At 32.0% G+C, this 16,102-nt stretch overlaps 1 protein-coding gene across 1 annotated transcript; it reads right to left on the reverse strand.

Annotated features, from left to right (window-relative positions):
- Positions 1–1,171: 1,171 nt before the first annotated feature.
- Positions 1,172–12,547, reverse strand: LOC115993103 (beta-amyrin synthase-like). The gene is made up of 17 exons (XM_031117385.1): positions 12,310–12,547; positions 7,011–7,196; positions 5,623–5,712; positions 5,289–5,486; positions 5,012–5,096; positions 4,660–4,826; positions 4,357–4,548; positions 4,155–4,268; positions 3,782–3,901; positions 3,483–3,605; positions 3,291–3,389; positions 2,879–2,935; positions 2,580–2,770; positions 2,194–2,371; positions 1,904–1,984; positions 1,730–1,813; positions 1,172–1,466 (listed from the first exon to the last, which is right to left on the reverse strand). The coding sequence occupies exons 1-17, from the start codon at positions 12,508–12,510 to the stop codon at positions 1,344–1,346; spliced, it is 2,289 nt and encodes a 762-aa protein (XP_030973245.1). The 5' UTR covers positions 12,511–12,547; the 3' UTR covers positions 1,172–1,343.
- Between the last annotated feature and the right edge of the window lie 3,555 nt (positions 12,548–16,102).

The raw sequence follows: 16,102 nt of genomic DNA on the forward strand, positions 1-16,102 counted from the left end.
AACAAGGTGGCATAAGTAGATCCATAATCAAAGTCCCTGATATGGTCCACATCCTCTAAAAATGGAAGTTGATGGGTCTTTGGTGATGAAGAGACATGGAAAATTCAATAAGTTTGGATGAGATGAAACAATGAAGTAATCAAGGAAATTTGCTGAGAACAAGAAAAATTTTGATGAGAATAAGGGGAAAAAAATTGGCTACACAGGAAGGAGGCTTCCGTTAGGAGAGGGAGTGGAAGAGGTTTTTTTTTTTAAACTGGTGTGTTTGGAAGTTTGGAGGGAGAGGAGGGTAGAGCGTAAGAGGGAGAAGTAGAGGAGAGGGGAGGGAAATTAAAGAGTTGAGTATTTATATGACAATAAAATAGTTAAGTATTTATAAGCTTTTTTCTTTTTAAATTACAAACATAATTAATTTTTTTAGAATAATTAGACTCAAACTAATAAAAAGCCTTACTTTTGAATAACTAAATCAACCTTAGCAGTCCAAAATATAAGAAAACAAAAGGCATAAATAAGTTGTTTGTTTAGTTGTTCATTCTCTAGTTTGTGGACAATCCTCTTTACATATGAATGGCAGGTTCAGTGTGTTGTTTCTAACCTAAAGCATTGAATTAGAAACAGAGTAAAATAATGGTCTTTTTCTGTGTAAACATGACAAGTAATATTATTCTTCTTCTTCTTCCTCTTTATTTATTTATTTATTTATTTTCATTGGGAGCATTATTAATTTACTTTTTTGTAATAGAGAATTTGGGGATAAAAAAGTACTAAAAATACTTTTAAAAAATTAAATAAATTTATGGGTTAGTATAAATTTTGTATCTTTATCAATGTCCTGATTTTTCTTTTTCAAACTATTGGAAAGGACTTGAGGTTAATGTCTTTTGAATTTTGTATTCCCCGCTTTCCCTAAGATTGTAATGTATTTTGTAGTTTAATGAATGTTTTCTTCAAATATATATATATATATATATATATATTTTTTTTTTTTTATATCGACCTTTGGCCCGAATTGATTTTATTGACTTATTTTAAATGTGACTTAAGTGACCTGTTCAAGTTCAAATATGATGTAACATAGAGTCAATTGTGTACCAATGTAAAAATCAATAATAACTAGTCATGATTACATAGATATTCCTAAAGGTTCAGAAGAACATCGTGGAAAAGGTTGTGTCTATATCATTATTACATAGATATTCCTTCAAGTAGTACCACATGAATCCAAATCTGCCGAATAATGTTATGAACTTCTACATCCCAGAACAGTAAGAGAATTAAAAACTGGGTTTTATTTGTGTGTCATTCATATATTACTTGAACTATAGAATTCACTGCTTCACTCAAGTGATTCTAGATGGCAATGGGACATGCTTGCGGTATTCAGCGAGAGCCCACAACGGATATATATTTCTGTATGCTGCATAGTGTAACATGCAGTTCTTATTGAAGGCTCCAGTGATTTCCTGCCATAAAAGAATTATATAAATGGTTAAAAACGCTGGCAGTATATATATCCATAGTTTGTTACTTTGTCTTTCTCCTCTTCCCACTTAGAAAAAAAAATTCTTGTTTCAATCACCTAGTTTCACAATCTAGTTTAAACCTGTGTTCTTCATAGTGCAAGAAAGAAAACTATCTTCATGTCAATCTTCTTCTTCTTTTTTAAAAAACATTATCTTTTTCCTTCTTTTGATTTTTGAAAACTATGTTAATTACAAGGAGATACCTGTTGAGGAAAATCACCATCTTCCATTTGAGAATTGATTATCAGCTTTGCCGCACGATGAAGAGGTGTTGGGTCTCTTTCAGCCTATTCAAAAGGTTTTGATATAGAATTATGAAAGAAAAACATAAGATTAGATAGTATGTATAATGCTAGATTTTTAAACTAACAACTTACTTGTCCAGCATGAATAAGACCCATCATTGCCCATGCAGTTTGCACCAAATTTGATCTGTTTCCTTCCAAAGGTACATATTCCTACATAATTTATGTAGCATCCACTGAATCTCATGCTTAGAAAAAACAATAACTTCATTGACAAAGATTCTTCCCTTAATAACAATTTGGGAAACAAAATGGGGTGTGTTATTAAAGGTGCTTGAACTGCTATCAATAGCGATCGAATCAAAGATATTATGAAAATTTATCAAGGAAGCTCAAAGCACATTCCATGTTGAGACATTTACCTTCTTTGGGCAAGAAAGATAGCTCTCTCCCCAGCCACCATTATCTCTCTGTATTTCGAGTAGAAAGTCAACTCCTTTGCGCATAGTGAGACAATTGTTGTAAGTCTTGCCGACAGCAGCCAGACCTCCAAGTGCAAACCACGAACCATAAGTGAAGCAAACTCCCCAACTTCCATACCTATCAAAATGCTTTATCATGTAATTGATCTTCTCTAACTCCTTTGTATAATCAAAAATCGTTTCAAACATATCTAATTGTAAACCTCCTTCAGATATGAATTTATCTGATTTAGAGGGGAAGAACTTGCAGCAGAATCTCAATTTCAATTCAAACATGGGTTTGATTTGCACTCCATGTTCTGAGATAAACTAGTTGAGGTACATACCATGAACCATCTGGCATTTGTATGTCTTCAAGGTAGTGTACACCATTTTTAATGAAGTTTTCAATCTCTTCCTTCCTATGCTTAGGGTATAATTTGTTAAACAAAACTAAAGCTTGGATTGCTGATGCGGTGCATTCAACATACTCATGCTCAATCATAGTATTCTCCAAGAATTCTACGGGATTTAGTAGCTGAAGGGATAATAGAAAAAGAGCATTCCATTAATTTTGGGCACAAGATGATACTAAAGCATTTTCAAAACCACCATGTCAATTCATTATGCTGAGATAATTACTTACTTCCAACCAATCTGATGCTTCTGCTGGCTCCCATGCGGCTAAACCGCCATTTTTACTCTACATTAAGCCATAGAATAAAGCTTATTGATCTGAATAAAGTGAAATACATAAGAAATAAACAATGTACTAGAGGGAAATAAAGCTTCCACGGTTTGTGCAAAGTGAGTTTCAAAAGCCTTTAGAGTTTTATCATATCATTCAAATGTAATGGTTGCTACAACTGGAATTGGTAAAAGTTTAGGAGAAGATGCTTTAAAAAAAGAAACCTTTTGCATTTGGAAAAGTAATTTTGTTGTAGTTAAACAATTTTATTTTCGTAGTAAAACCAAGGGCATTCGGGATTTCCTATTCATGTTCACAAATGCACAATAAGTATTCTTGAAGATACGACATTAGCTAAGTTAATCCTTACCTGTAGAGAAAGTAGGACATTGACAGAATCATAGAACCGCTCTGGTTCCATTTGCTCACCAACAATTTCTGGTGGCATCATTGAGAAAAGCAAGCAACACTGTGAAATAGATTAAATTTGATGAAGAACACAATGATTATGGATGAGGTGAAATACTTGACTTTATTGAATCATGTAAACAAAGTAAATTACCTTCAAACCTTCTGCAGTGCAATCAGAAACTTGCCATCCATGATCTTGATCAGAGAAGGTCCATGATCCTTTGGAAATGTGACGGTACATGCTTTTGAAGTCCCCAGAAGGATTGTCTTTGACCTTTTTAATTTTTCATGGAAATTGCAATAATTAGATTGAGTGAATACAGGATATATGTTTGTGTGTGTGTGTGTGTATATATATATATATATATATATTTTAAATAAAAGAAAAAAGGTCAAAGGGTATGCTTGATTATTAAGGTTAAGAGATGGTAAAAGAATTGAAAAGCAAACCTGAGATTTCTTTATGAAGTCATGTCCCCTTGCGAGTGTAGGTCCAATTTCATCAACAAGATTACTAGCAAGTAATGCTTGAATGGCAAAACCAGTATCCCACTCTTGACTACCAAAACTCTGCATACAAAATATCGAAATTAGCAAGCATTTATTTTCTTGCAAGTTACCTTAGCAATTATAAACTCAAAACCAGAAAACCATAGGTTTAGGCTTATGCTAAAGTTTAAATGTATATATGGTGTACATAGCCAACCCTAAAATAGAACAATTAATAGAATGTCTTCTTACACAGTTCAATATAAAGTGAAATGTAAATCTTCAACAGAGGGAAAAAAATTCTACAATTGTTTTTTTAAATATGACTACTAACGTGCATCTTTATTCCATCTTCAGCAACCCATATGTAATCTGGGATCCTAGCAAGATGCTTCTTGAAATAATCTCCATTTGGATCTTCAACCCAACAAGCAAGCATACATAGAACCTGTTCAAAGCATGCGACATTAGGAAAACTGTTTCATAGCCTAAGTAGATGTTCACCATTGCTTTTCTTGATTGTAAAGTTACATTACCTTTTCCACACATCCAATAGTAATGTATCGACTATTCTCATCTTCATAATGAATGTGCTTCATTGTTACTTGAAGAGCCTTCTCTCTGACCAACTTGTTAAATGGCCAACGAGTGAGAAGAGGCTCAGTGAATATGTATAGACCATCCCAAAACAAATCTTGTATCAAAGAGTGGGGATAGTAGATATCCTCCTGTAATAATAGTTTTACAATCAATGCATTGGAAGAAATATTTAAAAACATTTCTAGCAAAAAAAAAGCAAGTATATATCAACCACGAGGAGAAAATTAAGGTAAACTCACTTGCGCGCATAGATGACGCACACTCTTCCAGTTAATTTCATTATAAGGTTCATTGTAGAGTTCCTCCCTCAATTGAAGAATGAGAGGTGTGATTGGGCCCACAAACCTTTTCCCATATAAGTATGACATGGGCATGTACACCATCCGACAGTAGCACCACATTTTGGCTACATTTTAGGGGCAAAGCAATTGGTAAGCCATAAGTAAAATAAGCATTTTGAATGTTGAAAGTTTTGTTATGAAATTTCAAAAAAAAAAAAAAAAAAAAAAAAAACCGGTAAAACTTTGTTGTAACAACTTTAAGTAGAGATGACTAATTCAAATAGAAGCAGTAAGTAGATATTGTATAAACCTGGATGCATGGGAAGGAATGAAGGAAGGATCCAAAATTCTGGGGGCATTGGATTGCTTCCAGTCCATTCAAATAGACCAAGTATCTAGAATAAAGGAACATTGCATAGTTGAGTTATTTATCATATGATAGTTATCATCCAGAGTGTATATATTTGAAACTTAACCTATTTATTCCAAATTGGTAATACGAGTATGATTAGATTTTAGTTTACAGTACGAATTTTTTTTAGTATCTAAGTCTATTGAGATTTGAATTTTACTGAACATGGTCATACCGAAAGCCATGTCTTTCCCCAAGAAGGTATGTGTGTTACTCCACCATGATCAAGGATCCATTTTTGCGCTCTTACACAAGCATTGTCTTGACCTCCATCAGGTCCTTCCCCAAGCATACGCATACAAATATAGTTGAGAGCTGTGCAAAACATGGTGCTATGGCCCTCTATGTGAAGTCCCCAACCACCATCTTCATTCTAATGATGTACAAAATTTACAAAATTGTTGTTATATAGGAAAGATTGAACTAAAAGAAAAAGGTAGGTAAGAAATTTAGCCGAAGCTCTAATTTTGTCATTACGATTAACTTGTAAAGCTTCCAAAAATATGTACCTGATGGTAATATATGTATCGAAGGATTTCTTTTTGATACTCAACAGGAAATACAGTATTAAGATGTCCTGTAATATACATACAAAATACCTGCATTTTTTGAAAACCATAAGAAGTTACAAGCAAGCATCTCATAATCCAATTGCACATTGTATTGGAAACAAATATATTATTCACATTAAAATCAATCTTATATGTTTCAATGGTATACATTGGATGAATTAAAATAAATTATATCAACAAGCACAATTTTCTATAGTTTTTCTCACCCTCAATGATTTAGTATGGTATTACCCTACCAATTACCTCTCACAAAATCCATATAGGTGGAAATTTTTTGTATTTGATGTTAGGTTCTAAGACTTTAGGAACTAATGTATTAGAACTTCACATTGTATATGTTAGCAAACCATGATCAAAACATTTAGTCTAGGTTTAGACTTACTCAAAGTTTGGTTTAATGTAAGTTTGGAATCAAGTAATTGCAGGAAATTACTATTCAATTTCTGCAAGGCTTAATCGATCGAGAAACAAGCTCGACCAATCGAAATACGGTTCTGCAGAATTCTACTTCAGCTCGAACTCTACTTAAATGTATTGGGTTTCAAGTAAAACACTTCTAGTATATAAAGGAAACCCTAAGCACGTTTTTATAAGGCTTTTCAGATAGAGAAGAGTGTGCCTCCTTTGTATCTAGGGTTTTGTACCCAAAAAGCTCTCTCATGTCTTCTATCGGTGTTATTCCTTGAAGAATCTCAAGAATCAACGTTGTAGAAGTTGCTGCCTTCTCTAGTCATCAAAGGTGCTGATGATCTAAACCTTCAAGGGTGGTCTTGGAGTCACAAACAGGAGAGTTTGTGTTTTTTGTCACAAGTGTGGGTCTTTGTGTTGCAAAAGCCAAAAGAAGAAGTAGTCCGTGGACTCGGAGCTCTCATGTGGTCGTGGTAGTAAGTTTTCTACTCGATGAAGCAATAGGATGTTAATGGTCTGAATTCTATTGTACAAACTTCAATTCTTTCATAGTGGCCGGATCTATTTTACCTTGAGGATAGTTAGGTTAAATCCTCCCTAGGTTTTTTACCGGTTTGATTTTTCTGGGTTATCATATCGTTGTGTTATTTACTTTTCCGTATTATTTACATGATATGATTTGATTGTTTTATTTTAATCTAAATCTGAATAATTTATCTAAATAATCACTTGGCCAAATAACTAGGTTAAACAACTTGTGTTTTAAGGGGTCTAAAAATGTACATTGGGTATGACATTTTTAGTTCAATACCGCAAAAAAAACTCTACTAATGTATTCTTTGTAAACAATTATGCAAAAATAGTTTGTGTTCCATGAAGTATTGATCACAATCATGCTATTTAATGATGAAACTCACCAAGGGTGGAAAGTAGAACATTGGGCCAGCATTTTCAGCTGGCCAATGACCATCACTAGCTTGCAAGGCTGAATAGAAATGGACAGCCCTCTTCAATGCAGTTGTGGCATTTTCATATGTGATTTCTTGCCCATCCTCAATCTTAATTGGAGTGATTGTTTGTTTGAAATTTCTCTCCCTCAAAAACTGCAACCATTTCGACCAAAAAAAGAAAAGAAAAAAGGATGGCATTAGTGTCAACAAATTTATGAAGCATTAGTAAGCCTAATATATAATTAGATATCATCAAAAAAATTTAATCTTTATAGATTACAATGTATCCACAAGTGAGAGCAATATCATCACCTACTAATACTATAGAATTTCATTTCCTATATCAACCAGTCAAAGTCGCATTTAGAGATCCAGTCTCTTCATTACAATAATATAATTTTGTATCATGTGTCCTAAATTATTTATTTTTAGAGAGAGTTTTATTTCTTAGATAGAGTTTTATTTTTGGAGTCAAATGTGAGACTATATCATAAATATCCATCCAAGTGAGTTATTGTGTACAAAAACCAAAAAAATTTATAATTAATCAACATAAAAAAAATTAAAAATTTTTTAAAAAATGGACAATTTACATTTTCTATCTACTAATATTCTTACAAGACTTTTTAAAGAGTTAAAAATATATATATATGAATGACTATCAATAATATTTAAATTATATATGTAAGAATTATATTATGCATCTTAATGTATATCTTTTAAATATATCTATACATATATATGGGATTATAAGCTAGTTTTAATAATATATAATTGCAGACACCCTATTTTATTCTCAATTAATGATGATACATACCTTCTAGCACCTGCATCCCCTAATGATAAACAAATTAAATGACTGGCCTAGATTCTCCAATATTTTTCCCATTTGTTGTCTATTATCTGTTTTTTAACTTTAATTTTATTCTTGATTTAATCTCTCTTCTTCTTCTTTTTGGAAAATTTGATAGTTTAAAGTAGTGGAGATTTGAATCCAGAATATCTCCATTGGAAATACCAAGAGATACTAATTAAACTACAAGTCTAATGGCAATTTCTATCTTTTTTATTTTATTTTATTTTATTTTTTTTATGAAAAACTTGTAACTTTATTAAGAAGAATTGGGTCTAGAAGCCGTGGTTGCGCCAAATAGCTACACCAAATTTTTTAAATAAAGAATAAATAGTTTATTTGTTCTTATCAACTACTATTAGTTTTTTTCCCAAAAAAAAAAAAAAAATATATATATATATATATATACATATACATATATATTGTTAGTGTTTTAACAAAACATACAACTTTTTTTTTTTTTTTTTTTGCATTTTCAACGAATTAATTGTTTTTATCAATATTTTTTTAATTCTATTTTATTTGATTAATAATATTTTGATAAACATAGTAGAATTTACGTGTTTTTTTTTTTAAATAAAATAAAAAAATTTCTATTTTATTTTACATTTTTTTTATATGTTATTAACAATGTTAAAAAATATATATATAGCGCTCTTTTTTTCTTATCTAACCTATGTCTTAGGATTTGAAATAAAATAGCCACATTATCATAAACTCAAAATCTATTTTGCATCTAAACAAAAAAAAAAATTTACCTAAGCATTAAATTGGGCCAAACCGACAAAAATGGACCAAAGTCAACCGAACTAGACGAAAATATACTAAATTGGACCGAATGTACCAAATTAGACCCAAGGTGGACCGAATCGGCAGAATTAGACGAATTTGGACCGAATTTGACAAAAACTGTGCAACGCACAGGTATACTAAAAGTATGATATGATATATGATTTTTAATGAAGCCTTGTTATTAATTTATTGTTTGTCGTTTGTAGTTTGTAGTAATTGTACCAACGGCAGACATGAGCAAGTGGAAATTATGATTTTTCTCAAACCAATTAATTAGCCCAGAAAATAAAAAGGGATAAGAAGTTTGCTTAAACAGTAAAACGTATTTATTCTTTCTTTCTTTCTTTCTCAGAGTTTCACATTATTGACATGTCCATGATCATGAGTTTCACTTCTACCCACCTAGGTTCATAAAAAATTAGGCTATAACTTGTACATTTTAGCTTACCCATGACGGATTTGGATTTTCTAGATTTCTTAAGATATTCTACCAAATAGATTTTTTAAATCTTAACCATTCTATAGTGATTTAATAGTCTAGATTTTGTCATGTTAGCATTCCACTAACAATAATCTTAATTGTTTTGTTTGCAACATTATTTTATTATTTTAAGAATATTGTTAGTGGAATGTTAACATGGCAGAATCTAGACCATTAAAACATTAAAGTGTGGTTAGAATTTAAGGAAATCTATTAATAGAGTACCCTAGAAAATATAGAGGATCTAAATCCACCTATGACACCTAACAATCTTATATCTTTTGATTGCTTTAATTATAATTCTTTCTAGAACCACAACAAAAATTTATAAAATTTTACAACATTTCTAATTTGGCCTACCATCTCATAATTAAAGGGGTTATTTAAAAAAAAAAAAAATTATTACAAATTGTGGTGGATGCATGTGTGAAGTGGTAGGCTAATTTGAGAATGTTGTGAATTTTTGTTATGTCCATAGTTTTATTGTTAATTTTAGTAACATGTAGTGAATTCTACATGGCTAGAAAGCTAATTAGTTCAGTGTTTTTAGACCCATTTGCCTTCAAACTGACATCTATTGGATATCTAAAGCCTTTTTTTGGAATCTTATTAATTCCAAAAATTTGTATAATTAGTATTATGCTTGTGCAGTGCATGGTTTAAGAAAAAAAAATTATAAATAATAAAATTAAATATTTAAATAAAATCAAACAATAACATATATAGTAAAAAAAAAAAAAAAAGAAAAACCACGGTAATAGAGACTCACTCCAAGTAAATTATATTAAAGCTTTTCATGTACTTAGATATGACATTTAAACAGAAGGTTTGAGAGTAAAGAAAACCCAACGTACATAAAAGAAAATTCGTTATACCCTATAACAATTTTCCCATAATACAAGTTTTACATGATATTGCTAAAAATTTAAATCATTCTTTTCGTATAAAAAAATTGTCCTGTCATTGTAAGTCATATAGCAAATAAGAATCATATTATATCAAAAAAAATAATACATTTTTTTTTCACTCAAAATTAAAACTTAGCCATACATCAAGGAATTTAGAGAGAGGGAAAAAAGTGAACCGAAATATATATATTCACAAACACGTGTGTGTATATATATATATATATATATATTAAACGTGCATACATTCATACATAATCACAGATATATTAGATATAGGTAATAGGTTATTTGAAGTTAACAGTATAACTATAATTAAAAATAGTATACATGACAATTAGATAAGATATCTTGGTATAATCAGGGATGAATCTAGGTGGGGACTCGATGGGTCCTGGGCCCCCCTAGTCTTAAGGGAGAAAAAAAAATATATATATATATATATATATATGTATATTTTTTACAATTTTATATTTAGGCTCCCTCTTTCAAAACTTTTGGGCCTCTCCCTTACAATTTTACATTGATTTTATTATAATAGTATTTGCATCAATTGTAAAATAGCATAAGGCCCCAAATTTGTCCAATCAATCCCAAAATACACTCACATCAGTCTATGTATTACTGTGCAAAAATACATTTGTGCTATTGTAACTAAGTAAATTTACACAATTTCTTTAGTAAAAACGTATTTTTGAAAATTTACACAATTATTATAGCATAAATGCATTTTTGTACAATGATATATAGATTGATGTTGGGGGCAAGGGTCGAGAGTAAGGGTCGGGATTCAAGTTTCCAAAAAAAAGCTTTACACACATATACACTTCAATCATGTTAGAGTAGAATTTCTATCTTGTAAAAAAAAAAATTTAAAATAAATAAATAAATAAACCTTTTTTAACCTTTCATTGAACGACAAAGGACTAACTAGGTATTCAAAAAAACAGGGCAAAGGCAATAAAATATGAACAGCTAAATTGGCTTAGGAGAAAAGGAAGATTAATTACTATTAATTAGGAACAGTACAACGGTTGTAGCATGCAGTCATGGCAATCCGAAGTTCCGAACTTTTTGAAATGTAATATTTTTATCTATCGTATTTAAGAATTTTTTAAGACACTAAATAACCGCTTAAAACTAAATCTATTTCATATATATTATCCAAAAAAATAATAAAATAATATATCATAAACACTTTCTATATATGTAATATTCTTTTAATAATGTGGAAGGCAACCACCCTCAAACCTCACAAATAATTTCTTTTATCAATATTTTTTTCTTTTTTTGAGAAACATACACACAAGGGAAGCAATGATGAAATTCTTACACAAAGGCACAAGTGCAAGGCCATATAATTTTTTTTTTTTTTTTTGAGAAACAGGCCAAAGAGGCCACTTTATTCAATAGCAGAAAAATCCAACAAATAAAAATTATAAATATCTAGTAGAACAGACTCCATCCAAACCAATAACGGAAAAGAAAACTTTGCTCTCTTGGCAAAGGCATTAGTTAAAGCATTACATTGCCTACAAATGTGAGAGAAAGAAAAGTTCTAAAGAAAGCTAGAAAACAACAGAATGTCTTTAATAATATGACCACGAGACAAATGTAATAATTGCCCATTACTAATAGCATTAATGGAAGTCTAATTAAGTGATTGTTGGAATTATTGCAGTATTTGCTTTCTTTAGCTTTCGGATGCCAACTTGGACCATCTTTCATTTTTTGGGTGCATTAGATCACAACATAAAACCTAGGATTGATATTCTAACAGTCGTAATAAGGCGAGGAAAATTTGAAAAATTTGAATCCTAAACATATTTTTGGGAAGTACCAAAATATGCCAATTGAGTATTACAAACTCTTAAGTTAGGTGTATAATTAAAACTTACAAATATACCACTTTTCTAGCTAGTAGATTTTCCTTTGAAAAAAACATCTAGAGTCCAATTCCTGGGCCCTCTTATATATATTGGACAATTACAGAAAAGTATTCAAAAGAAATAACTTTATAGAATTTGTCAAAAGGTATATATTAAATTGAGGGTATGCAACCTATAGATAAATACGTAATTGGAGGGCTTTCAAATCTGCCACCCCATCTGAAATTAAGCAGAAATAATAATAAAAGAGAGGAAGAAAAGAATAATAGTATTTATACAGTTTACTACGTACGTACTGGAGGAATAATATGGATATGAAAGGTAGAGAGTAGAGATGGAGAGGTACCTGCATTCGCCAAAGTAGGTCGCCACTGGGCTTGATCTGGTAGCGGTTCTTGTAGAAATTTTGACGAGCCTCTTCAACCTCAGCTCGTTCTTCAGGAGTACCAGCCTCAGGGTCAAATTCCCATGTCTGCCTTCCAACAAAGTTGTTTGTGCTGAAGATGTAAGGGTCATTGCCACCCTCAGCGATCTTGAGCTTCCACATTTTCTTTTAACTCTGAGTTTCTTTCAATCAAAATGCACTGCTATGATCAAGAGTTGATGATGTTGATACCACTTCTCTCTTCATGTCATTGTTGAAAATGCAACTACCGTACACTAGTACTATCAAATCATATTTATGGCCATAACTCATACCAACCTAGTACACTAATTCTATCAAATCATAAAGCCATTTTGTCAAATGGAAAATACTTAATTATTTATTTGTATATATACGACCAAGAATTTAACATCAAGTATATATCGTCAGTGGATTGTAATTTCCAAAAGAAATTTACTTTTTTAGTGTATATAAAACCAAGACCAAGAATATATGAACAGTATTTAAATGGTTCGTACATGGTTTTCTAAATAATAAAAAAATGGTTCATAAACACGGTAGAGAACTCTTTAGTATCTCCATGTACTCTTTTCACCATAAATACACGCGGTAGAATATGGAAGAGAGAGAGAGAGAGAGCAATGTGGGCTTACCTAAAGAAGGTGCATTTTCGGTAGAAGTTGCCGAGACCTTAATGAGATGTGACACACAAAACATGTGGTCTGTGTTAGGAACTTCCTATTCAATAAAATTGACAAGGAAAGAAGGTGTAGTAAGGGTACAGATGTCGTAGGGCGAGGTTTAGATTCAGTGTATCCATTATACCGGATTCTTTGAAATGATGTCACGTATCTAAAAGTATATATATGTCATTATTCTAATGGGTCCAATGCCCACCTCACCCCTTGTTGTAAACTTGTGATCACCAATGAAGCAATCTCGAACTACAACCTTTAGTGATAAAACTTTGTCATTACTCTTATGGGACCGACGGTGAGTAGTGGATAAAAAATAATAGGTACATATGAAAGTGATATGCAACAAGTCGCAATCTGTTACATAAAATAGCTGTAAAAAATAGTATGATAAAAATTGTGGTCTTAAAATAACTCACCAGTAGGCCATTAGGTCAAAACCCCTCTTTATCTTGACTGTATATGGCTAATTAACCCACTATGACTTATGATATTTCTATATAACAAGTGGGGTGATACAATTACTTATGCATTACTAGCATTACATCCACTTGCGCATATGTTGGTTTTGTTAGGTTCTAAGGAGTAGGAACTAATGTATTAGAACTCTAATTTGCATTGTTGGCAAACTATGATCAAAATAGGTTTTAGTCTTGTTTAGACTTGCTCAAAGTGTATGCATTTCATGTAAAGTTGGAATCAAGTTACTGCAGAATTTATTGTACAATTCTGTCTGGCTCGATCGATCGAGAATTAGATTCGATCGATCGAAACTCGGGCAGAATGTTTTTCTACAGAATTTTCCAACTCAGCTCAAGCCCGTTTGACGTGTAGGGTTTTATGTTTTGTCTTAAGTATAAAAGAGTAAACCCTAGCCACGTTTTGTTGGTTGCTCCTTATGCTGTGTGTGTGAATCTTTTGTGAGATCAAGAGATGGTTACCTTCACACATACTTAGGGTTTCCAAGATTCAAGATCATGTCAAGAACTTGGTGACCGATTCAGTTGCTGCATTAAGAGCTTAAAGATATACAAGCAGGAGTGCTTGTACTTGCTGGAGAATCCAAAAAAGAAGGAGTCCGTGGTCTCAGAGCTTGCACGTGGTCATGTCAGTAAGTTTCTACTGGTGGGTAGCAATAGGATGTTAGTGGTCTAAGTCACTATTGTAAAATTTCGATTCTTTCATAGTGGATTTAGGTTTACCTTGAGGATAGCTAGGTTAAATCTTCCCCAGGTTTTTTTCGGTGTGGTTTCCTGGGTCATCATATCTTTGTGTTCTTTATATTCCACATTTTACATTAATATGATTATATGATTGTGTTAACCTAAATCTGAAATTTGGACTAAATAATCACTTGGCTAATTCACTAGGTTAATCCGATTGTGTTTTTAAGGGGTCTAAAAACAAACAAGTGATATTAGAGAGAGTTGCTCTCTTATTGTAGATCTTTTGATCTCTGAGCTGATCCTTGACCCCTGTTGTCATGGAACACGGACTCTCTCTTGTTATTCCACCTCACTTTGATGGGAATAATTATGCTTATTGGAAAGTAAGGATGAAAGCTTTCCTGAAATCAATTGATGAGAGAGCTTGGAACTCCGTTGAATACAGATGGGAAAAGCCCACTACTCCTATTAGTGAGTGGCAAACTTCTCAAAAAGAAGCAGCCGCGTTCAATAGCAAAGCTATGAATGCTATCTTTAACGCTGTTTCTATGAAGGAATTTAAGAGAATCTCTAATGTTAAGATTGCTCATACTGCTTGGAATATCCTCCAGACTATGCATGAAGGCACAAAGGTTGTTAAAATTAATAAGTTGCAGCAATTAACTTCTAAATTTGAAAGCATTAGGATGTTTGATGATGAATCTTTTGATGAATTTTATGCTAAGCTTAATGATATTGTTAATTCTGCATATAATTTGGGTGAAATCTAAGATTAACCTAAAATTGTTAGGAAGATTATTAGAATTTTAACTGAAGATTTTAGACCCAAAGTGATTGCCATCACTGAGAGCAAGGATGTGGACTCCATCCCTGTTGATAAACTTGTAGGATCTCTTCAATCCTATGAGTTGGACCTACCTAAGACTAGCAAATCAAAATCAATAGCTCTCAAGTCTGTTAATGATGTTGAGATGAGTAGATTTGATGATGATCTCTCTACTACTGAGATTGCTTACCTTGCCAAGAACTTTAGAAATTTTCTTAGAAACAATAATAGAAGGGTAAGAGGTAATAACACTGCTGAATCTAGAAATTTTAGGAGGAATGATCCCACTAAGGTTAATAACACTGAAAAACCTAAAGAAAAAGTAGGTCAATCTTCTAATAATTCAATAGGTCCTTAATATTTTGGATGTCAAAGGTATGGTCATATGAAATCTGAATGTCCTACATACTTGAGGTCTAAGGGTAAGGCTATGGCTGTAACCCTTAGTGATGGTGAAGTTTCTGAAAGAGTCTAAACCTAAGGAGTCTACCCTTACTAAGGACAAGTTGCATGGTAAGCCTGCTTGGGTTTGTCATTTTTGTGGAAAGTTTGGGCACATTCGTCTAAACTGTTACAAGCTGCAAGCTGCTAAGAGAGCAAACAAACCAAAAGTGTCTGTGCCTTAAGCACAAGATCTTATGGTACTTATTATTGAATTGGTAAAGGCTCTAAACCTTTATTCCAATGCTAGAGTTGGTAATCATTCTCATGTGAATAAGAACTCCAATGCTCGAGGTGCATCTAAATAGTTTTGGATGTAAAAGGCTCAATCTAAGTGAGTTTTTCTGACATGGTCCTTGTGCTTCATTGCTCTACTCTTTGTGACCATTGTTATTTGTTGTTTTTTTTTTTTTTTTGTTTCTAGGTCTTGCATTGCATAACATTTATGCATTTCACTCTATGACTGTTTTTGTTTCTTCTTTCCAAAAAAAAAAAAAAAGGGAAGCAAATTGTGTTTTGCATTATTTTTCTTGGATTTGAAATCAAGGTTGGCCAATTTATCTTTACCTAACATGTCTATGTACTTTGTTTAGCTTGGATGAACTTATTTATTGCACTTTACTAGT

The sequence above is a fragment of the Quercus lobata genome, chromosome 5, assembly GCF_001633185.2.
Source record: "Quercus lobata isolate SW786 chromosome 5, ValleyOak3.0 Primary Assembly, whole genome shotgun sequence".
In the NCBI taxonomy this organism is placed as follows: Eukaryota; Viridiplantae; Streptophyta; class Magnoliopsida; order Fagales; family Fagaceae; genus Quercus; species Quercus lobata.

What these genes read in the sequence shown, in the direction of transcription:
- LOC115993103 (XM_031117385.1), bottom strand. Translation starts at nt 12,510, where the DNA reads ATGTGGAAGCTCAAGATCGCTGAGGGTGGCAATGACCCTTACATCTTC. An exon ending in GGGGAAAGACATGGCTTTCG is followed by an intron (nt 5,097 to 5,288) that starts GTATGACCATGT and finishes CCTTTATTCTAG; the next exon opens with ATACTTGGTCTATTTGAATG. An exon ending in ATGGTGATTTTCCTCAACAG is followed by an intron (nt 1,467 to 1,729) that starts GTATCTCCTTGT and finishes CTTTTATGGCAG; the next exon opens with GAAATCACTGGAGCCTTCAA.